Source organism: Lampetra fluviatilis, chromosome 40 (genome assembly GCF_964198595.1).
Source record: "Lampetra fluviatilis chromosome 40, kcLamFluv1.1, whole genome shotgun sequence".
Classification (NCBI taxonomy): domain Eukaryota; kingdom Metazoa; phylum Chordata; class Hyperoartia; order Petromyzontiformes; family Petromyzontidae; genus Lampetra; species Lampetra fluviatilis.
The window spans coordinates 10,430,890-10,453,077 of NC_136314.1; the positions used below are offsets into that span (position 1 = coordinate 10,430,890).

Genomic DNA, 22,188 nt, shown 5'->3' on the forward strand with positions numbered 1-22,188 from the left:
AACAACTCTTTTGAATACATAACATGTTCTTAAAAATTGTGTGTTTAAATATTATTAGGGTTAAAGAGGTCAACTTCCGATCGTCTTGGAACACATTAAACCTTTAACGTGCATTTCCCACATTCGATTAACGATAATTTTAATTAACGACGGTGTTCGTGGTACCAATTTATATCGTCAACTGAGCGACCACTGTAATCTCAATGCATGATTCTAAATGTGGAGAGAAAAACCAGAGGACCCGGAGTAAAGAATTCACACGACCACGGGGAGAAAGACACGCAAACTCCAAATATACAGTAGGGGTCAGATTCTGGATCGAACCCATGACCTCTTGCGTACCAGGCGAGCTAGTTAATATCGTCACAGCCTCATCTGCTGCGAAGCAGCAGATCAGGATTTGAACTCGCAACCTTCCCACTTGCGGGCCGCTCGCCATGCCGCTGGGCCGTGCGCGAGGGTTCCCCCCCTACCTTACCTGTAAATGATCCCCCGTTCATGCAGGAACTGGAGTCCGCTCACGATCTCGGCTGCATAGAACCTGCAATGAGATCGGGGGGGGGGGGGGCGTATGAACGGCAGAACGACTGCGATGATGACAGCAAAGTTGAGCGGGCTGAGTGAGCTGAGTGTGTGGGGTGTGAAGAGGGGGCAATGGGTGTAAAATAGGGGGAAACGCATTTGAATAGGTGAATTATAGAATGCGTTTGAGAATGAGCGTAGCAGAGGTTTTTTTGTTGGGTTAGATTGCGTGAATATAAATGTGTCGTTAAACCTGCCACCACCCGACACAACCAATCAGTAAGGGTTTGTCACATAAACATAACGTGCCAATTAGTTTACTAGTTCAGTACTAGTGTGTAGTGTAGTGTATACTGTAGTGTAGTGTATAGTGTAGTGTATAGTGTAGTGTATGGTGTAGTGTATAGTGTAGGGTATAGTGTAGTATACTAGTTCAGCACACACCGGTTGTGTGCGGCAGAGTAAACCCACGACAACATTTACAATCAGTGTAGTGTATAGTGTAGTGTATAGTGTAGTATACTAGTTCAGCACACACCGGTTGTGTGCAGCAGAGTAAACACACGACAACATTTACAATCAGTGTAGTATATAGCGTAGTTTATATGGTAGTGTATAGTGTAGTGTATAGTGTAGTGTATAGTGTAGTGTATAGTGTAGTGTATAGTGTAGTGTATAGTGTAGTATACTAGTTCAGCACACACCGGTTGTGTGCGGCAGAGTAAACCCACGACAACATTTACAATCAGTGTAGTATATAGCGTAGTTTATATGGTAGTGTACAGTGTAGTGTATAGTGTAGTGTATAGTGTAGTGTATAGTGTAGTGTATAGTGTAGTGTATAGTGTAGTATACTAGTTCAGCACACACTGGTTGTGTGCGGCAGAGTAAACCCACGACAACATTTACAATCAGTGTAGTATATAGCGTAGTTTATACGGTAGTGTATAGTGTAGTGTATAGTGTAGTGTATAGTGTAGTGTATAGTGTAGTATACTAGTACAGCACTACACCGGTTGTGTGCGGCAGAGTAAATCCACTACAACATTTACAATCAGTGTAGTGTATAGCGTAGTGTATAGTGCAGTATACTAGTTCAGCACACACCGGTTGTGTGCTGGAGAGTAAACCCACGACAACATTTACAATTTGAGTACCGTGACATTTCCTGCCAGTAATTGCGACAACAACAACCAGCCCCATCAGGCACACGGACAGAGTTTGCGAGCGCAAGTCGGGTTAACGGGATTAAGTTGGAGGGTAAGGGATGCGAGCGGGAGGGAGGTGAGGGAGGAGTGACCGCAGGATGGCAGAGCGCTGTGAGTGTGAGCGATAATTTGTGATAGTCAGGTCGCTTTTGAATAATAAGTTAATAGTTCAGTGGGATTTGTCTGGTAGGATGGGGATGATATAGTTGTATTTGTATGTGTGTTGGTGATTTTTTCACCTTTCTTGTACTTTGCACTACTATCGTACTTTTTCTCCTGTTTGTATTTGTAATGTTCTTGCCACGTGCCCCGACTGGACATCTGTGAAAAAGAGCTTTATAGCTCATCAGATTCCTCCTGCAGTGTAAATAAATACTCTGATTTTGTGTGTGTGTGTGTACGCACGTTGCTCGGTCGATCTCGAAGCGACCCTTGACCTGGATGTGAAACATGAGGTCGCCCCCGTTCAGATACTCCATCACAAACATGAGGTGCTCCTGCAACAACGACAGAGACAGAGAGACAGAGACAGACAAAGAGACAGAGACAAAGAGAGAGAGAGACAGAGAGAGAGACAGAGAGACAGCGCCGCAGCGCCGCAGAGCAAGGGGGCGATCAGGCTGCGTGGCCTCGGAGGGGTGGCTCGTAACATCATGAAAAATAATAATGGGGCAGTTTTTACTCCTTTTTTCTTTCTTTCTGGCAATAAAACAACAGGACTTGTATTAAGATGCTAAAACGCTGCATAGACACACACACCTTTTAGCAAGGCATCAAAAGTCTGCATTAACCACCACACACACTACATTGTGGCAAGGCGTGCCAACAAACATGCTCTGATAATTATAATAATACAAGCATTGTCTTTGATTGGCCTACACCAGAGACAGCAACCTTCTTCATGGCCTAGTCTCACCACCAGTGTTAGACGAGAGAACAACGCGAAAAGGCGAACAGCACAAAGACAATTCCACGTGTCACAGCATGCATAGCTCGGGTCCGCGCAGTTATATCTATGGCACCGTTATGCCAGTATCAAAAATTATGAAACATAAGAATAGGTTTTACCCTTTCTGACCATAAAACAGGAGGTGTTAAGATGTAAAAACACCAAATAGATACCGATTGCAAGGCATCAAGTCTGCATTAACCACACATACCTGTGGCAAAACATGCAAACAATCAGTTTCCAAGACAATGCATAGATTATCATCACAGTGGTGAGGCTGTGATGGTGGTGAGGCTGTCAAAGTGGTGAGGCTGTGATGGTGGTGAGGCTGTGATGGTGGTGAGGCTGTCACAGTGGTGAGGCTGTCACAGTGGTGAGGCTGTTATGGTGGTGAGGCTGTGATGGTGGTGATGCTGTCAAAGTGGTGAGGCTGTGATGGTGGTGAGGCTGTGATGGTGGTGAGGCTGTCACAGTGGTGAGGCTGTGATGGTGGTGAGGCTGTGATGGTGGTGAGGCTGCGATGGCGGTGAGGCTGTGACGATGGTGAGGCTGTGACGATGGTGAGGCTGTGGTGGTGGTGAGGCTGTGATGGTGGTGAGGCTGCGATGGTGGTGAGGCTGTGATGGCGGTGAGGCGTGATGGTGGTGAGGCTGCGATGGTGGTGAGGCTGCGATGGTGGTGAGGCTGTGATGGTGGTGAGGCTGCGATGGCGGTGAGGCTGTGACGATGGTGAGGCTGTGGTGGTGGTGAGGCTGTGATGGTGGTGAGGCTGCGATGGTGGTGAGGCTGTGATGGCGGTGAGGCGTGATGGTGGTGAGGCTGCGATGGTGGTGAGGCTGTGACGATGGTGAGGCTGTGGTGGTGGTGAGGCTGTGATGGTGGTGAGGCTGCGATGGTGGTGAGGCTGTGATGGCGGTGAGGCTGTGATGGTGGTGAGGCTGTGATGGTGGTGAGGCTGTGATGGTGGTGAGGCTGTGATGGTGGTGAGGCTGTGACGATGGTGAGGCTGTGGTGGTGGTGAGGCTGTGATGGTGGTGAGGCTGCGATGGTGGTGAGGCTGTGATGGTGGTGAGGCTCTCACAGTGGTGAGGCTGCGATGGTGGTGAGGCTGCGATGGTTGTGAGGCTGCGATGGTGGTGAGGCTGTGATGGCGGTGAGGCTGTGATGGTGGTGAGGCTGTCACGGTGGTGAGGCTGTGACGATGGCGCCGGTGAGGAGGCTCCCTCACCTTGGTCTGGAAGGTGCAGTAGAGATGTGCCAGGTAGGGGTGGTCCCAGGCGAGGGAGAGGATGCGCTTCTCGACGAGGGTGCACTCCACGTCGTCCGACATGATCACCACGTCTTTCTTCAGGGCCTTGATGGCAAAGAAGTTCCTTGGGCGAGATTTCAGTTCGGCCAGGAAGACCTGCGTGGCGGCGGCGGTGGATGCGTGAACAGACCAGAGCGGCAGTGGATAACGATCTAACGCGAGAAAGGGCTCCAGAGAGCAAGATGAACACGTTTTGCAATCACGACGTCTGTCACCAAGATCACAAAAGCAATTTTTTTTAGAGATTAAACAGATATAACTCAGAGCAAAAACAAGCAGATAGAACTCAAAGATAACCAGATATAAGTCAGAACCAAATAAAACTCGGCAGAGACAACCATATAGAACTCAGCAGTCAACCAGACAGAACTCAGCAAAGACAACCAGATATAACTCGGAGACAACAATTTCTATCTTAGCAGAGACAACCAGATCGAACTCAGAGACAACCAGATATAATTCAAGAGACAACCAGATAGAACCCATAGACAACCAGATAGACCACAGAGGCAACCAGATAGAACTCAGAAACAACCAGATAGAACCCATAGACAACCAGATAGAACCCATAGACAACCAGATAGAACCCATAGACAACCAGATAGAACTCAGAAACAACCAGATAGACCACAGGACCAGATCGAACTCAGAGACAACCAGACAGAACTCAGCAGAGAGACAAGCCATCACCTTTCCAAAGCTGCCCTTCCCGAGCACTTTGTGGAAGATGAAGTCGCTGAGGCCTAGCTTGATGGGCTTGGGAGGAGCCTGACCCAAGGAGGCGCGTCCGGGCTGCGTGGGGGAGAGCAGACCGGGCGAAGTGGGAGGGACGGGGCTCGTCGGCGACTCGTCGGGGCTCTTGGGGCAGGTGATGTTGTATGAAGAGTCGTCGCCACCACCGTCTTCTCTGGCTGCCGGCAAACAAAGCAGGAGCGGGGGAGCTTGTGAGCGCACGCGGTGGTGGCGGTGGTGGTGTTTTGTGGTTTCGCCGACCTCTACCGGAACAGGCGCACTCGCCGCCCTGAACTCTCAATCGCATTTTGTACCCTACATACAATAGAGTTGGTAGATACTACTGTAGAGTCAGTATATACTACCGACTCTATTGTATGTAGCGTGTGTAGTAGTAGATATTACTGGGATACTACTGCTTCAGTATATACTAATATACAGTGAGGGAAAAAAGTATTTGATCCCCTGCTGATTTTGTACGTTTGCCCACTGACAAAGAAATGATCAGTCTATAATTTTAATAGTAGGTTTATTTGAACAGTGAGAGACAGAATAACAACAACAAAATCCAGAAAAACGCATGTCAAAAATGTTATAAATTGATTTGCATTTTAATGAGGGAAATAAGTATTTGGCCCCTCTGCAAAACATGACTTAGTACTTGGTGGCAAAACCCTTATTGGGAATCACAGAGGTCAGACGTTTCTTGTAGTTGGCCACCAGGTTTGCACACATCTCAGGAGGGATTTTGTCCCACTTCTCTTTGCAGATCTTCTCCAAGTCATTAAGGTTTCGAGGCTGACGTTTTGCAACTCGAACCTTCAGCTCCCTCCACAGATTTTCTATGGGATTAAGGTCTGGAGACTGGCTAGGCCACTCCAGGACCTTAATGTGCTTCTTTTTGAGCCACTCCTTTGTTGCCTTGGCCATGTGTTTTTGGTCATTGTCATGCTGGAATACCCATCCACGACCAATTTTCAATGCCCTGGCTGAGGGAAGGAGGTTCTCACCCAAGATTTGACGGTACATGGCCCCGTCCATCGTCCCTTTGATGCGGTGAAGTTGTCCTGTCCCCTTAGCAGAAAAACACCCCCAAATCATGTTTCCACCTCCATGTTTGACGGTGGGGATGGTGTTCTTGGGGTCATAGGCAGCATTCCTCCTCCTCCAAACAAGGCGAGTTGAGTTGATGCCAAAGAGCTCCATTTTGGTCTCATCTGACCACAACACTTTCACCCAGTTGTCCTCTGAATCATTCAGATGTTAATTGGCAAACTGCAGACGGGCATGTATATGTGCTTTCTTGAGCAGGAGGACCTTGCAGGCGCTGCAGGATTTCAGTCCTTCACGGCGTAGTGTGTTACCAACTGTTTTCTTGGTGACCATGGTCCCAGCTGCCTTGAGATCATTGACAAGATCCTGCCGTGTAGTTCTGGGCTGATTCCTCACCGTTCTCATGATCATTGCAACTCCACGAGGTGAGATCTTGCATGGAGCCCCAGGCCGCGGGAGATTGACAGTTCTTTTGTGTTTCTTCCATTTGCGAATAATCGCACCAACTGTTGTCACCTTCTCACCAAGCTGCTTGGCGAAGAACAACGATGTGTAACTTTTTATATTATTCATTCTCAGTGGACCCTCCCCCTCCAGATGTGGGGGTAAAAAGTTGATCAACAGGTTTCCAAAAATTGTCCAAAAAGAACATCTGGAGGGGGAGGGTCCACTGAGAATGAATAATATAAAAACAGTTACACATCGTTGTTCTTGGAAATGTTGCTCCAGTTAATCCTACAGTACAGTAGTTGCCATATCTTTACACACAGTAGGTGGCGGAGTTTGATTGAAGTTGATTGGTGTGGCTCTGCTGTCATCCACTTAGTGGGCCGAGTCATATGCGCGGGAGCAGGAAAGTGTTATTAAGATTGAGCACACGCAGTGATAAACTACATTTTCTTAGCTTAAACAGAATGTATACCTACAGTGAGGGAACAAGGTATTTTATCCCCTGCTGATTGATTGATTGCTTCTGTGAACAGGTGCCTTTTATACAGGTAAAAGCTGAGATTATGAGCACTCCCTTTAAAAGTGTGCTCCTAATATCAGCTCGTTACTTGTATAAAAGACACCTGGGAGCCAGAACTCTTTCTGATTGAGAGGGGGTCAAATACTTATTTCCCTCATTAAAATGCAAATCAATTTATAACATTTTTGACATGGGTTTTCTAGATGTTTTTGTTGTTATTCTGTCTCTCACTGTTCAAATAAAACTACCATTAAAATTATAGACTGATCATTTCTTTGTCAGTGGGCAAACGTACAAAATCAGCAGGGGATCAAATATTTTTTCCCTCACTGTATATTAGTGGTTTTTGGCATAGAGATCCGCGGAAAATTTATATTTTTGGATTATCCGCGATTTTTAATAATCTGCTGCAGTCTTCCGTGTCGTGAGCGAGGATAATCGAGAGTCGACTGTGTTTCTAAAGAGGTTTGCTGGCTGGATTCCTTCCTGGATTCCTGTGCATACGCCGGATGTAGGCCATGTGTGCGTGCGTGGTCATCACACCACTAACCCACCCACTCACCCACCCACCCTCCACCTACTCACCAACCCACCCTCCACTCAGCCCATCATCCCTCCCCTCCCTCCGGGATGGATACATCACATACTCATTTGTGGAGAAGCACAACAAGGGTTCTCCTACGGATATACTCGCCCTCCACCCGAGGAATGTGGAATTTTCCCCACTGGTTCTGCAGGGCTATAAATGGAAGACGCGTCACGTTTGGCAAGATGTTAACTACCTCGCCTGGTATACAGGAGGTTATGGCTTTGATCCCGAGTCTGACGCCTGCTGTATATAGGAGTTTGCATGTTTCCCCTGTGGTCACGTGGATTTTTCTCTGGGTCCTCCGTCTTATCCCTCAACATTTACACCCGGCATTGCGCGTTCAGAGTTCTTGGCTGCTCTAAATTTCCACGCGATGATGAGTCACATCGCGGGTAAAGAAGCGCGGGAAGACTGGCATGGGCGGGGCAGTCGACACGTACCTTGCTCCTGCGCTTGGATGGCCTTCTGCAAGTTGGGGATCATGTTCTCAAAATTCTGGAACTCGCCCAGAGCTCCCTTCTGTTTATTCATCTGTGGAGTAGACAGCGGCGTGGGGCACTCAGCGCTGGCGTAGCAGTGTGGGCGGCACCCAGATCCCTCCCAAACAACGACTCCATCGCAAGAGGATGACCACCTACTCGCTACTACTACTACTGCTGTTATTGTTGTTACAGTCTGTTCTCCCGTAACGTTGCGGTAGTCGTTGCGTTCCCGAAGAACACCGCGTGCCGGAAAAATCGCGTTGTAATAAATAATATATAATATGAGGGTAAAGCACGTTCCGCGATGACACGCGAGATGCGTAAGACAGGCTGAACAAAGACTGAGGCACGTGGGTAGCATCTAGAAGCATCCAGAAATATCCCAATGCCTTGTGTGATACTACGCCAAGGCAGCCGTTACAACAACCGCTTATTTGGACTCGCGTGACGTAGTTCCGTTCACTCGATCACATTATATCCAATTCGCACACCCGCGTAATGACAAAAAAATGCGTTCCCAGATTACATTCGCTGTGCTGTATCCAATCCGCATTCTAAAAACACCATGCAGCATTGCAGGAGAACGGACTGCGCTGCATCATCGGAGCCTTTCGCGCTAGTGCCGTGAGACTGAATGGTAACGAGCGGCCTCCGTGCCCTTAACCCGAGGTTGGGCCATGGAGCGAATGTGGCCCAGGTGCTGGGAGAGGCTCCTGGCCAGGGGCTCTCGGCGAAATCACAGCGGGGTTTGTACGGTGGACAAGGGCAATAGTCGCACATCTAGTGCCTTAACAAAGCTGGCACCTTTACAAAGATACCATCTTAATGTAGTGGTGGTATTGACGTGCGCCGACTGTGACAGTGATGGATCACGGGGCGGCGCGGGGTGCGGGGTTGGGCACGCGTTGTGGGCGTGGTGTGGACGCGCGCGCCGGGAGTGACAGATGACGAGGCGGCGCGGAGTGAGTGGTGAGGCACGATGAGATGTGGGAAAAGAGGATCGTAGCCAGCGCCCGGCGATTGGTCGAATAAGTGGGTGCTCGCAGCGACGTCCGCAGGTGGGGTATAAAGGGGGACGCGCGAGAGCACTCGGGGTGAGTTACCCAGTTGAAGACCCGAAGACGGAGCTGAAGACCTAGTGAAGCCGAGTAGCTCAGTGGCGTTAGTCGCCGAGTAGCTAAGTGGATGTTGGTCATCCGAGTAGCTCAGTGGCGTTAGTCGCCGAGTAGCTAAGTGGATGTTGGTCATCCGAGTAGCTCAGTGGGCGTTAGTCGCCAAGTAGCTAAGTGGGTGTTTGTCACCCGAGTACTCAGTGGATGTTGGTCATCCGAGTAGCTCAGTGGCGTTAGTCGCCAAGTAGCTAAGAGGATGTTGGTCATCCGAGTAGCTCAGTGGGCGTTAGTCGCCAAGTAGCTAAGTGGGTGGTTGTCACCCGAGTACTAAGTGGATGTTGGTCATCCGAGTAACTCAGTGGGCGTTAGTCGCCAAGTAGCTAAGTGGGTGTTTGTCACCCGAGTACTAAGTGGATGTTGGTCATCCGAGTAGCTCAGTGGGCGTTAGTCGCCAAGTAGCTAAGTGGGTGTTTGTCACCCGAGATACAAAGTAGGTGTTAGTCACCTGTAACCAAGTTTGATAAAATAAAGAGTGTGTTACCCGTGAAGTCGTCTCCCGTGGAGTTACTACATTACAACTGGCGTCAGAAGTAAACCTGTCTTCAAGAAGTATGGACACAAGGAAGACTACCCGTACCCACGAGCGAGGTCGGGATGACGACGGCGTACCGGGGACACCGACCTCGGGAGTAGAGGACGAGGAGTTGCCGCCGATGCAGCACTTCGCGGTGATGGCCGACGCTCCGCTTGCCTCCGACACCGGCCTCCAGGACGCGCACGCCCGCTTGGCGGAGTTGCTACTCGCCGCCGCCGCTGTCTTGGCCGACATCTCCGTTCCGGCGAGCGGAAAAACGGCTGCGGGGGTCGTGGAGGAAGCGACGGTGGAGGATTCCCGCCAAAGGGCGCTTCGCGCCAAAAGCCTGGAAGTTGCCGCCGTTTTTGGGGGGCCGCCACCGATTGGCGGGAAAGACGGACGCCACGTGGCCGGACACCTCCGCGCAGCGCAGCCCACGTCATCGGCGCGCGCCGGAGCCCTCCATTTTGCGCCTGACAACCGAGCCGACATTTTACACAACTCCAGCGGAGCGCGGGAAAATCTCTCCGACGTCGACGACGATCGGGTCCTCCAGCAAAGATTGCCCGCGCTGTCGGCGTTCAAGGCGGATGGGGGCGACTGGGGAGCCTTCCAACGAAGGTTCCTCGCTCATCAGGAGATGTCGGGGTGGTCCGACACCACTGCCCTGCGTGCGTTGCCAGCGATGCTTGACGACGACGCGCTTGCAGCCTTCACATCTGCTGCAAGGTCGTCCCGCTCTACGCTCCAGGCCGCACTACACCTGATGGCGAAGGTGTTCGGGCCGCCCTCCACGTGCCGCCACCAGTTCTACGATCGGCGGAAGGTGGCTGGGGAAACGACGCTAGCCTACCGCACGGCACTGCTCGCCTTGGCGGACGCGGCTTTTCCCCGCATGGATAAGGAGGGGAAGGACGCCATGGTGACGGAGCAGCTGCTGGTGTTGGCCCACGAGTTGGGGGTCCCCATCAACGTGGCAGACGAGATGGAGATCTGCTCCCTGGCGATCGCCACGAGCATTCACGCGTACGAGGTCCTCAAACGCAAGCCGGGGGTCGTCTGCAAATGGCCGGGGAATGCGGCACTGGCCGCCACGATCGCCGAACCTCAGCCAGCTGCGGTGCAGGAGCGGGGCTTCGCTGCATCGTGTCCGGGGGAGTGGAGAACGGGAGGTCGTTCGCCCACACGTTCGCCCCGCAAGCTGGAGCAACCGAAACCTACGACGTTCGTCGTCTGCTACAACTGCGGCCTTCGGGGTCACGTCGCAGCCGGGTGCCGGGCCCCGCGTCCGCGCGCCGCAGGACCACGTCGGGACGACGACCAGGGCCACAAGTCATCCCAACAAAACCCGGCAAGTCGCGGCACCTCACACGTTCGGTCCACAAACACGGCACATTCGGGTCGCCGCTTCGCGGTGGGGGGTTCGCGGCTGGGTGCCGGGGGTTCAATTCGGCGGGGGGGGTCCGTACGCGGCCCGCAAGCAGTCGAGTGGTCCGAATTGGCCCACAGGATCGTGGCTGCGTCAGCCGGGTCGTCCGTGGTAACGGGGTTCATTGACGGGGTTGAGGTCCGGGTGCTTGTTGACACGGGTGCGTCGGCCACCATCATCTCGGACCTTATTTATAACATTCTTCCCGTCCAAAGTAGACCCCTTCTGCCGGTAGACGTGCCATTTTATGCGGCGAATGGGGGATCCCTGGGGATCATCGGCCAGATTCGGGCGACTATTTGCATTGGGGACATTAAATTAGCGGGCCCTATTTTTGTATCATCATCGCTGGCCGTTCCCTGTTTGCTAGGTACGGACTTTTTGTCAAAAATGCCCATCAAAATTCTTATTGATCAGGCCTGCATAGAGCTTCCGTCAGGTCGGCGGGTTGCCTTCTTGTCGAGCCCTATCAAAGTGCGCACGGTTTGTGCGACGGTGCAGGCGCTGGCGACTCACACTGTACGGGTACCCCCGGGATCGCAAATGTTAGTACCCCTTCGGTTCAGGAAGCCACTCGAGGTGGGTGCGGAGGCACAGGGGGTGCTGTTGGGGCCGTCAAACAGAGCCAGTAAGGGCCTCGACTTAGCGGTTGCTCAAACCGTGGTGAGAGGGGACAGTGAGCCGTTCGTAATGGTCCTGAATACGGGGTCGCGGCCGGCCGTAATTGCGCAGGGAACGGTGCTGGCTCACGCCGCGCCGCTGCCCGTTGAGGAACGGCTCGTGGCTCAAGCAGATTTTACTGTCGAGTCGCATCCTCAAAGTGATGAGGGGACTGAGTGGTTGGACTCGCTGTGTGCGGGTTCTGCTAACTTGTCCGGGGTGCAATTGGGAGCATTGAGGGGTTTGCTCATCGAGTTTGCTGACGTGTTCAGCAAACATAAGTACGATATCGGCTGCACTGACCTGTTGCGCCACCACATAGCTACAGGGGACGCGGCCCCTATTCGTCAGAATCCTTTCCGGCTCAGCCCGGCCGAGAAGGAACATGTGCAATCGGCGGTTAATGATATGTTGGCGGCCGATATCATTTCGCCCTCTTCTAGTCCGTGGGGTGCTCCTATTGTCCTAGTAAAGAAACAGGACGGGTCCTTGCGGTTTTGTGTCGATTTCCGCCGCTTAAACAAAATCTCGATGGCGGATGCGTATCCGCTCCCCAGGATGGATGAGTCGCTGGATGCCTTGGCGGGAGCGCAGTTTTTTTCCACACTCGATCTGCTTTCTGGATTTTGGCAATTGCCACTCGATAACGAGTCTAAACCTAAAACTGCTTTCCGGACACCTGGGGGCCTTTTTGAATTCAACCGTTTGCCCATGGGCTTACATTCCGCTCCCGCCACGTTCCAGAGACTCATGGAATTGGTTTTGTCGGGCCTCCAATGGGATACCTGTTTGATTTATCTTGACGATATTATCGTCTTTAGTCGGACTTTCGAGGAGCACCTCCAGCGACTGAGAGCGGTGTTCCTCAGGATGCGTTCCGCTAAGCTAAAATTTAAACCGGCTAAATGTTTTCTGCTTCGGGAATCGGTCAGGTATTTGGGCCATATCGTGAGTCGTTCAGGGATCTCGACGGACCCTGCTAAGACGCATTGCGTCAGCTCATGGCCAACGCCAACCTCGGTCACGGAGGTTCGTAGTTTCATTGGTTTTGCCTCCTATTACCGTCGTTTTGTCAAGCAATTTGCCACCATAGCCAAGCCCCTGCACGCTTTGACGGCTAAGGGTGTGAGGTTTCACTGGGGGGCAGAGGAGGAGGATGCGTTCTGCTCCCTCCGTGACGCTTTGGTGCAGGCTCCCCCCTTGTGTTACCCCGATTTCACACAACCGTTTTTGCTTGACACGGACGCCAGCAATACGGGTATCGGGGGGGTGCTCTCACAGTTGGTCGGGGGGGTTGAACGGGTGGTCGCCTACGGTAGTAGGGTTCTTTCCCCCGCAGAACAACGCTATTGCGTAACTCGTCGTGAATTGTTAGCCATTGTGTTTTTTACACAGCAATTCAGGCCGTATCTTTACGGCCGTCATTTTACGGTCCGGACGGACCATGCGGCTCTACAATACGCTATGCGCGTGGCGCAGCCATCGGGCCAATTGTCCCGATGGTTGGAGGTCCTTCAAGACTACCAATTCACGACGATTTACCGAAAAGGGTTGCGGCACTCAAACGCGGACGCCTTGTCGCGGTTGCCGCCGTGCACGGACTGCACATGTTTGTTGGGATCAGCGCAGTGCAAACCCCCGGTCGCCGGCACCCCGGGAGTTGCGCTCGCCGCCACTGACACCCCGGGAGAGGACGCCCCCACGGGGAGGGATTCGCTGTTGTCGTTGCCCCTCATTGAGTGGGGCCGCCTCCAGATGTCCGACAGCTCCCTACTTACGCTGCGTCGGAAAGTTGGCGCTCCCGAACAAGGGGAGGCGCGGGTCGGTTCCTGGGTGTGCAGACAGGGCCTGTTGATGAGGTGGGACAACATGTCCCGGCGTCACGTGCTCGTGGTGCCTGTTGCTATGCGGGGTAGGGTTGTTCTGGCAGCTCATGAACGGCTCATGCATCTGGGTTTTCACAAAACGCTCGCCCTAATCCAGCGAGACTATTATTGGCCGGGGATGGGTAACGACGTGGCGAATATTCTTAAGGGATGCGTAGGGTGCGCCAAAAGGAAACCGCCACCATTGGCAGCTAATCCACCGCTGCAATCCATTCAGGTTTCGCGTATAAACGAATTGGTAGCGTTGGACATCTTGGGGCCCTTTCCGGTTACACCGAGGGGAAATAGGTTCCTGCTGGTTGGCGTGGAATACTTCACCCGATGGCCTATGGCATGGCCGCTCGCCAACCAGTCGGCTGCGGCGGTGGCGGACGCCTTTGTCCAGGGTTATGTGTTGGACAAGGGCGCCCCCGAACGCTTGCTGACGGATCAAGGGAAGAATTTTTCGAGCGTTTTGTTGCGCGAGGTGTGCGACCTGTTGGGTACAAAGAAAGTGCGTACTTCCCCCTACCACCCGCAGACTGACGGGATGGTTGAGCGTCTGAACAGAACGATTACGTCTATGTTGTGCCAACAGGTCTGCGACGATCAGGTTGATTGGGACTTACAGGTGCAGGGGGTACTCGCGGCCTATCGAATGGCCCCTCATGCGGCGACAGGGTTTTCCCCATTTTTTCTCATGTATGGGCGGGAGGCCGATCCGGCCATGGACGTCCAACTGGGGATTTTCCAGCCACGTGCAAAATCTAAATTGGCAGACCACATCAAATTTAATATCGCCAAATTGACTGAAGCGCGGGAGGGGGCAAGGTTGAATTCGCGGTCGCGGCAAATTGCAAACGAGAAATTGCATGCGCGGAGGGTGCATACGCATGATTGGAAACCAGGCGATAAGGCCTGGCTGCATTGTCCACATGCACCGTTGGCTACGTCCCCCAAGTTGTTGAGACCTTGGAGGGGACCGGTGGAAATTGTGCGGGTTGCACGGCCCCAGAGTATACAGATTAAATGGGGGAAACGCCGTTGGTATGTGCACCCCTCCCGACTGAAGCCCTATGCGGCACCGTGTGACCCCGTTCTGTGCCGTGACGACCGGGCGTGTGATGTGACCGTCGACTCGGGGAGGGAGGTGTCGCAGGCTGATCCTCACGTGTCTCCACCTGACCCACCCCCAGGTGCCTCGGGCTTGACGGCTGCTGACCGTCGAGAGCCTGAACCCCGGGGCACGCACGAGTCCTCGATGCCTGGCCGATGTCTTCCTGAACCGCCGGCACCACCGGACGTTCAACCGCGTCTGGTGCCGTACGACGGACCGGCAAGGCGGACTCGGGCTAGGTCTCAACAATTTTCATGAGGACGGTTTTTTTGTGCTCTACACCGAGCTCGCCCGGTGTTCCCCTCTGCCGGGGTAATGTCCCGTTGTAGGGACGCTCGGAAGAAAAGGGGACACTGCACGAGTCGAAAGAAAAAAAAAAATTTTCCATTTATTTTTTTTGTATACACATTGCTATTGTCACTCGCCGGTTTGTATATATTGTTCTATTGTCGCGGTGGCATTGGTTGAGGGTTGCGGATGGTGGTGTTCGCGTCGTGTTGTGTTGTTAGCTTAGTTGTTGTTCTTGTTGTTGTGTTGTGTTACGGGGCACACAGGGAGGGTTTGTATATTTTTGTAGCAGCCGGGGCGGCTGCGAGCTATGTGGTAGGGGGTGATGTAGTGGTGGTATTGACGTGCGCCGACTGTGACAGTGATGGATCACGGGGCGGCGCGGGGTGCGGGGTTGGGCACGCGTTGTGGGCGTGGTGTGGACGCGCGCGCCGGGAGTGACAGATGACGAGGCGGCGCGGAGTGAGTGGTGAGGCACGATGAGATGTGGGAAAAGAGGATCGTAGCCAGCGCCCGGCGATTGGTCGAATAAGTGGGTGCTCGCAGCGACGTCCGCAGGTGGGGTATAAAGGGGGACGCGCGAGAGCACTCGGGGTGAGTTACCCAGTTGAAGACCCGAAGACGGAGCTGAAGACCTAGTGAAGCCGAGTAGCTCAGTGGCGTTAGTCGCCGAGTAGCTAAGTGGATGTTGGTCATCCGAGTAGCTCAGTGGCGTTAGTCGCCGAGTAGCTAAGTGGATGTTGGTCATCCGAGTAGCTCAGTGGGCGTTAGTCGCCAAGTAGCTAAGTGGGTGTTTGTCACCCGAGTACTCAGTGGATGTTGGTCATCCGAGTAGCTCAGTGGCGTTAGTCGCCAAGTAGCTAAGAGGATGTTGGTCATCCGAGTAGCTCAGTGGGCGTTAGTCGCCAAGTAGCTAAGTGGGTGGTTGTCACCCGAGTACTAAGTGGATGTTGGTCATCCGAGTAACTCAGTGGGCGTTAGTCGCCAAGTAGCTAAGTGGGTGTTTGTCACCCGAGTACTAAGTGGATGTTGGTCATCCGAGTAGCTCAGTGGGCGTTAGTCGCCAAGTAGCTAAGTGGGTGTTTGTCACCCGAGATACAAAGTAGGTGTTAGTCACCTGTAACCAAGTTTGATAAAATAAAGAGTGTGTTACCCGTGAAGTCGTCTCCCGTGGAGTTACTACATTACATTAACAAAGCTAGCATCTTAACAAAGCTAGCATCTTAACAAAGCTAGCATCTTAACAAAGCTAGCATCTTAACAAAGCTAGCATCTTCTTGGTTCTTTCGGTAAAGTCACGTAGAAGGGAAGTAATACAATAATAAAAATAAAACATAACAAAATAATTCTCACGACGTTTTGGCCACAACGCAAGCAGCCGTCCTCAGGTGGAGAACAGGTCCGTCAAGTAGACAAAGTCTGAATGGCACGCTCCAGGCTTGGAGCGACTATTTATGCTGGGATGGAGGGGCGAAGAGCGTCTTGACAAAATAATTTGCATATCAAGAGGAATTTAGCATATTTATGGAAAATGCAGATATGCGATTAGCACTACTTGCGAAATGCGTAGGAGGTTTGGCGACGGGTTTAAAGTCATTATGCCCATGCATTATGCAGGATTAGTAGCATCAAAGGGAGGGAGTAGGGTCAGAATTAATAAAGGGAAGGAATTTTAATAATATGGCGCCGCAGCAACTAATATGCGTATTGACTATACCTTGTCATATTACACTATGTTTTATTCTACCCACTCAACTGTATAGCACACTGCTATATATTAACTATAAAATTACGATACTATATATTACCTTATACATTGTATTAAACATTACACTTTAATACTATTTATTATTATATAATATGCTATACACTATACCATAAACCGTCGCGTGAAAGGTACTAAGAGAAAGCAACGAAATATGCAACGAAATATGCCAAGAAGATGAATCCCTGCAGTCACGAAAGCTTTAAATCGAAAGCTAGCATCTTAGCAGAGCGAGCGCCTTTACAAGCCAACAACGGCCTTGGTGGTTCATGGGCGGCGAGGGTCCATTCTGAGCGGCGCCGTCTCCGGCGTGTCACGGCTCGCAGGGGAGGTTCCCGACGGCCAGTGCAGTGCTCACCATCTGCTGGGTCGTGTCGATGTGCGCCAGCGCCTCGGCCATCAGCTTCTGGTTGACGCCGCACAGGTTGGCAACCTTCCCCTTGCAGCGGTGGTGAACGTTCATCTCGCATGCTGGAGTAGGGAGGGGGGGGCACAAAGAGGGGGCACACTGAGGGGCAGCACGAGGAAGGGGGAGTGGTGAACATTCATGTGGCACTGAAGGGGGGGGGGGACATGGGGAGGAGGGCGCGCCCACGATGGGGATTGAGGCTACACTGGGGGTTGAGGGTGTTGAGGCTACACTGGGGGTTGAGGGTGTTGAGGCTACACTGGGGGTTGAGGGTGTTGAGGCTACACTGGGGGTTGAGGGTGTTGAGGCTACACTGGGGTTCAGGGTGTTGAGGCTACACTGGGGGTTGAGGGGGTTGAGGCTACACTGGGGTTGAGGGTGTTGAGGCTACACTGGGGTTGAGGGTGTTGAGGCTACACTGGGGTTGAGGGTGTTGAGGCTACACTGGGGGTTGAGGGGGTTGAGGCTACACTGGGGTTGAGGGTGTTGAGGCTACACTGGGGGTTGAGGGGGTTGAGGCTACACTGGGGGTTGAGGGGGTTGAGGCTACACTGGAGTTGAGGGGGTTGAGGCTACACTGGGGTTGAGGGGGTTGAGGCTACACTGGAGTTGAGGGGGTTGAGGCTACACTGGGAGTTGAGGGTGTTGAGGCTACACTGGGGTTGAGGGGGTTGAGGCTACACTGGGGGTTGAGGGGGTTGAGGCTACACTGGAGTTGAGGGGGTTGAGGCTACACTGGGGGTTGAGGGGGTTGAGGCTACACTGGAGTTGAGGGGGTTGAGGCTACACTGGGGATTGAGGGGGTTGAGGGGGTTTAGGGGGTTGAGGCTACACTGGGGGTTGAGGGGGTTGAGGGGGTTGAGTCTACACTGGAGTTGAGGGGGTTGAGGGGGTTGAGGCTACACTGGGGTTGAGGGGGTTGAGGCTACACTGGAGTTGAGGGGGTTGAGGCTACACTGGGGTTGAGGGGGTTGAGGCTACACTGGAGTTGAGGGGGTTGAGGCTACACTGGGGTTGAGGGGGTTGAGGCTACACTGGGGGTTGAGGGGGTTGAGGCTACACTGGAGTTGAGGGGGTTGAGGCTACACTGGGGATTGAGGGGGTTGAGGGGGTTGAGTCTACACTGGAGTTGAGGGGGTTGAGGGGGTTGAGGCTACACTGGGGGTTGAGGGGGTTGAGGGGGTTGAGGCTACACTGGGGATTGAGGGGGTTGAGGGGGTTGAGGGGGTTGAGTCTACACTGGAGTTGAGGGGGTTGAGGGGGTTGAGGCTACACTGGGGGTTGAGGGGGTTGAGGGGGTTGAGGCTACACTGGAGTTGAGGGGGTTGAGGCTACATTGGAGTTGAGGGGGTTGAGGGGGTTGAGGCTACACTGGAGTTGAGGGGGTTGAGGCTACACTGGAGTTGAGGCTGCACTGGGGATTGAGGCTACGCTGATGGGCCTGGGGGGATTTACCATCGCACTTCAGTCCCTGCTTCACCAGGCCCCAGAGCAGAGTCCCACAGTGGTCGCAGAACGTGGGGCTCTTGTAGTTGTTGGTGCGGAACCTGTGTGGCATGTCGATCTTAAAGCGCTCCTTCTGAAGCTGCTCACACAGCGAGAAGGGCAAAGACATAAACAATGAGACACACAACAAGACGGAGAGACATACACGAGACAGAGACACGCAATGAGAGAGAAACACAATGAGACACACGTACAACAAGGCAGAGAGACACTCAATGAGACAGACAGACACGATAAGACACACAAGGAGACAGAGGGACACTCAAAGAGACACATACAACAAGACAGAGATACACAATGAGATATACTGAAAGAGAGACATAATGAGAGAGACACAATGAGACACACAATGAGACAGAGGCAATTAATCGATTAATTAGTTGATGGAGTTATTCATCCTTCCGGGGCATTTGCTTATTTTCATTCGTGAATGACAAACGACAGGAATAAAGGCTGTTTTTCAACGATTTTACTTAACTTGATTCCTCTGTTTGTTGTGGTCAAATCTTGTAATCAAAATTTCGTCCACTTTCCGTGAGTCCAATCAATTCCACATTTTGCACACGTACCCAGATCCGGTGACAATGCATGAATCAATTAAATCGCAACTTTAAAGCAATTTACATTTTGTATGGACGCCTTATTATTTATATATATTTGTGTCGGTCAATAATGCCGCGGTCCCTAAACTGTGGAATCGGCTCGCCCAAGAAGCAGGCGCCGCGTGTCTCAGGCGCCATTGACGTACTTCTCGACCGTGAGTTAAACGAAGTTGTTAATTAAACCGTTGTTTTAAAATAAAACTTTTTAAAGGAGTTTAGTTGTTATCAGCTCCTCCTGGTGGAGATACAAGGAGGCATTGCAATCAAAATCGGAATATTTATTTACAAGACGTCCAGATGATGACGCCGCCGCCGAACAAGACACCGATTGCACGGTGCCGCGTCTGCGTAACCGCACAGACGGCATGGTGATAAGACAAGGAACTGGGACGCGCTCTGACGCCGTGCATGGTGATAAGACAAGGAACTGGGACGCGCTCTGACGCCGTGCATGGTAATAAGACAAGGAACTGGGACGCGCTCTGACGCCGTGCATGGTGATAAGACAAGGAACTGGGACGCACTCTGACGCCGTGCATGGTAATAAAACAAGGAACTGGGACGCGCTCTGACGCCGTGCATGGTAATAAAACAAGGAACTGGGACGCGCTCTGACGCCGTGCATGGTAATAAAACAAGGAACTGGGACGCGCTCTGACGCCGTGCATGGTAATAAAACAAGGAACTGGGACGCGCTCTGACGCCGTGCATGGTAATAAAACAAGGAACTGGGACGCGCTCTAACGCCGTGCATGGTAATAAAACAAGGAACTGGGACGCGCTCTGACGCCGTGCATGGTAATAAAACAAGGAACTGGGACGCGCTCTAACGCCGTGCATGGTGATAAGACAAGGAACTGAGACGCGCTCTGACGCCGTGCATGGTAATAAAACAAGGAACTGGGACGCGCTCTGACGCCGTGCATGGTAATAAAACAAGGAACTGGGACGCGCTCTGACGCCGTGCATGGTAATAAAACAAGGAACTGGGACGCGCTCTGACGCCGTGCATGGTAATAAAACAAGGAACTGGGACGCGCTCTAACGCCGTGCATGGTAATAAAACAAGGAACTGGGACGCGCTCTGACGCCGTGCATGGTAATAAAACAAGGAACTGGGACGCGCTCTAACGCCGTGCATGGTAATAAAACAAGGAACTGGGACACGCTCTGACGCCGTGCATGGTAATAAAACAAGGAACTGGGACGCGCTCTGACGCCGTGCATGGTGATAAGACAAGGAACTGAGACGCGCTCTGACGCCGTGCGCCCTCTCCTTGGGACCGATCGGCTCGCGTCGGCGACGGCCTCCGTTATTTTGCGAGGTGTGAAATCGCGTGTGACGCCTCGCTTGCTATTAAGCGACGCACTGAGAAGTGCGAGGAATGTCAATGTTTGGGTAAATCTGGAGAGAAGAGGATGCACGATTCAGGGGTAATGTGAAGAACACTGACGCTCAACAGATCTAGTCGACTCGATTCTTTATTTAAGCAGGTGTAAGGCCCCACTGAGCTGCTACGTAGCTTTCATTTTTCCTCGATCCAGTGCTTGAAGCTCCACATTTCCATGACATGGGCCAGACTTGCCACAACGTGGGCAGGCCAATTACCTGCCCATGAATTGGTACTAAATTTGTTCAGCCGAGGCGGATCGCTGGACAAACTCGTCTTGATGACCCCCCCGCAGGTCGTGTGACCTGGCCCCGCTGATCGATCGTTCTCTTTGCAATGCGTACACTGCACGAGGTGTTGCATGCGCGCTGATAAAGTGGAGGGGGGGTCCTGTTTAGATATCACCATCTGTGGCCATTCGCGAGTAACAAATGTCACCCTCGATGACTGAGGTGGAGCGTCTCTCGCTTTGTGTCCAGGGTGTGGGGACCGACGCACGCCCAACACGTTGTGTTCCATGTGGTCACGTACAGGGTGCCGCCGCATTTGTGCAAAGAACGTCTCACCCGGTCAAACGCACAAATCATTTTTCGAAAAGTTTTCACAGCGATATGGAGGGGGGAGGATTGCTGTCCAGATTCCTGGTTGAGTACAATTCAGATGAAAAAACTAATTCCATTCGGAAAATGCAAACCCAAAATTGGAGATGTGGGTTTACCCTCCAACACACCGGTGTGCTGATCTAGTAACAATTTGGCGCGTTTTGTTTATGTGACAAACCTTACTAATTGGTGTCGGGTTTAACGACGCATTTATATTAACGCGATCTAACCCAAAAAGCCTCTATTATGAAGTGGCTTATCATGTAGAAATGTATAGCAGCCAAATACTCTAAAAGCAGTTAGATTCTAAATATATCAAGAAAAAGCGGAGGACCCGGATTAAAAATCCACGCGACCATGGGGAGAGAGGCACGCAAACTCCAAATATAGAGCAGGCATCGTCAGGGTCGGGATCGAACCCGCGACCTCCTGCATACCAGGCGAGGGAGTTAACATCTCTTGTGATTGGTGTGTCCGGGCGATCGCTCGCTGTTAGCGCCACTCCGTCCCGTGGCGCGCACTGCTAATTCGCCGCTCGTTGCAAGAGCTCCCCGGGGGAATGTTTTCCATCTCGGACTCGCGTCACCAGCAGCTGCCGCAGCTGCGGCACCAATTGTGAACAATTTGAGACTAACAGCTCCGTGTGAGAAACCGGATACAACACGGGGGCAGTGGGCCGAGTTGTCTGGGAAAGAACCTGAACGTCAGGAACACGCGTAAACATTACCGATTTGTCGCTTGATGCGTGTAATCTCTGTCTCATTGTGTCTCTCTGATTGTGTCATTGTGTGTGTCTCTGTCACATTGTGTCTCTCTCGTGTGTCATTGAGTGTGTCGTTTGTCTCATTGTGTCTCTGTCTCATTGTGTCTCATATTCTTGTTTATTTCCCCGGTTGCATCTCGCAGCAGACCCGTGGCGCTGCCTCGAGGCTGCGCCACGGCCGCGATGCCGGTGCGGCCGTGCGGTTCCCTGCCGGGCCGGCGAGGGATGCTCATCAGCGCATCAGAGCCGCCCCCCGCCCCCCGCCCCCCCCGCGCGATGCGAGCGGAGGGA

General features: G+C 52.4%; 1 protein-coding gene across 3 annotated transcripts in view; it reads right to left on the bottom strand.

Annotated features, from left to right (window-relative positions):
* The window catches only part of LOC144946236 (protein kinase C delta type-like), a 57,065-nt gene that overhangs the window by 11,558 nt on the left and 23,319 nt on the right, over nucleotides 1-22,188 (bottom strand). For all 3 annotated transcript variants that reach the window (XM_078875115.1, XM_078875117.1, XM_078875114.1), the window contains exons 8-14: nucleotides 18,489-18,618; nucleotides 16,983-17,095; nucleotides 7,773-7,863; nucleotides 4,679-4,899; nucleotides 3,908-4,084; nucleotides 2,136-2,227; nucleotides 479-541 (exon numbers count right to left, since the gene is read on the bottom strand). In XM_078875115.1, the coding sequence (XP_078731241.1) occupies nucleotides 479-541; nucleotides 2,136-2,227; nucleotides 3,908-4,084; nucleotides 4,679-4,899; nucleotides 7,773-7,863; nucleotides 16,983-17,095; nucleotides 18,489-18,618 (887 nt within the window). The remainder of the gene's footprint in view (nucleotides 1-478; nucleotides 542-2,135; nucleotides 2,228-3,907; nucleotides 4,085-4,678; nucleotides 4,900-7,772; nucleotides 7,864-16,982; nucleotides 17,096-18,488; nucleotides 18,619-22,188) is intronic.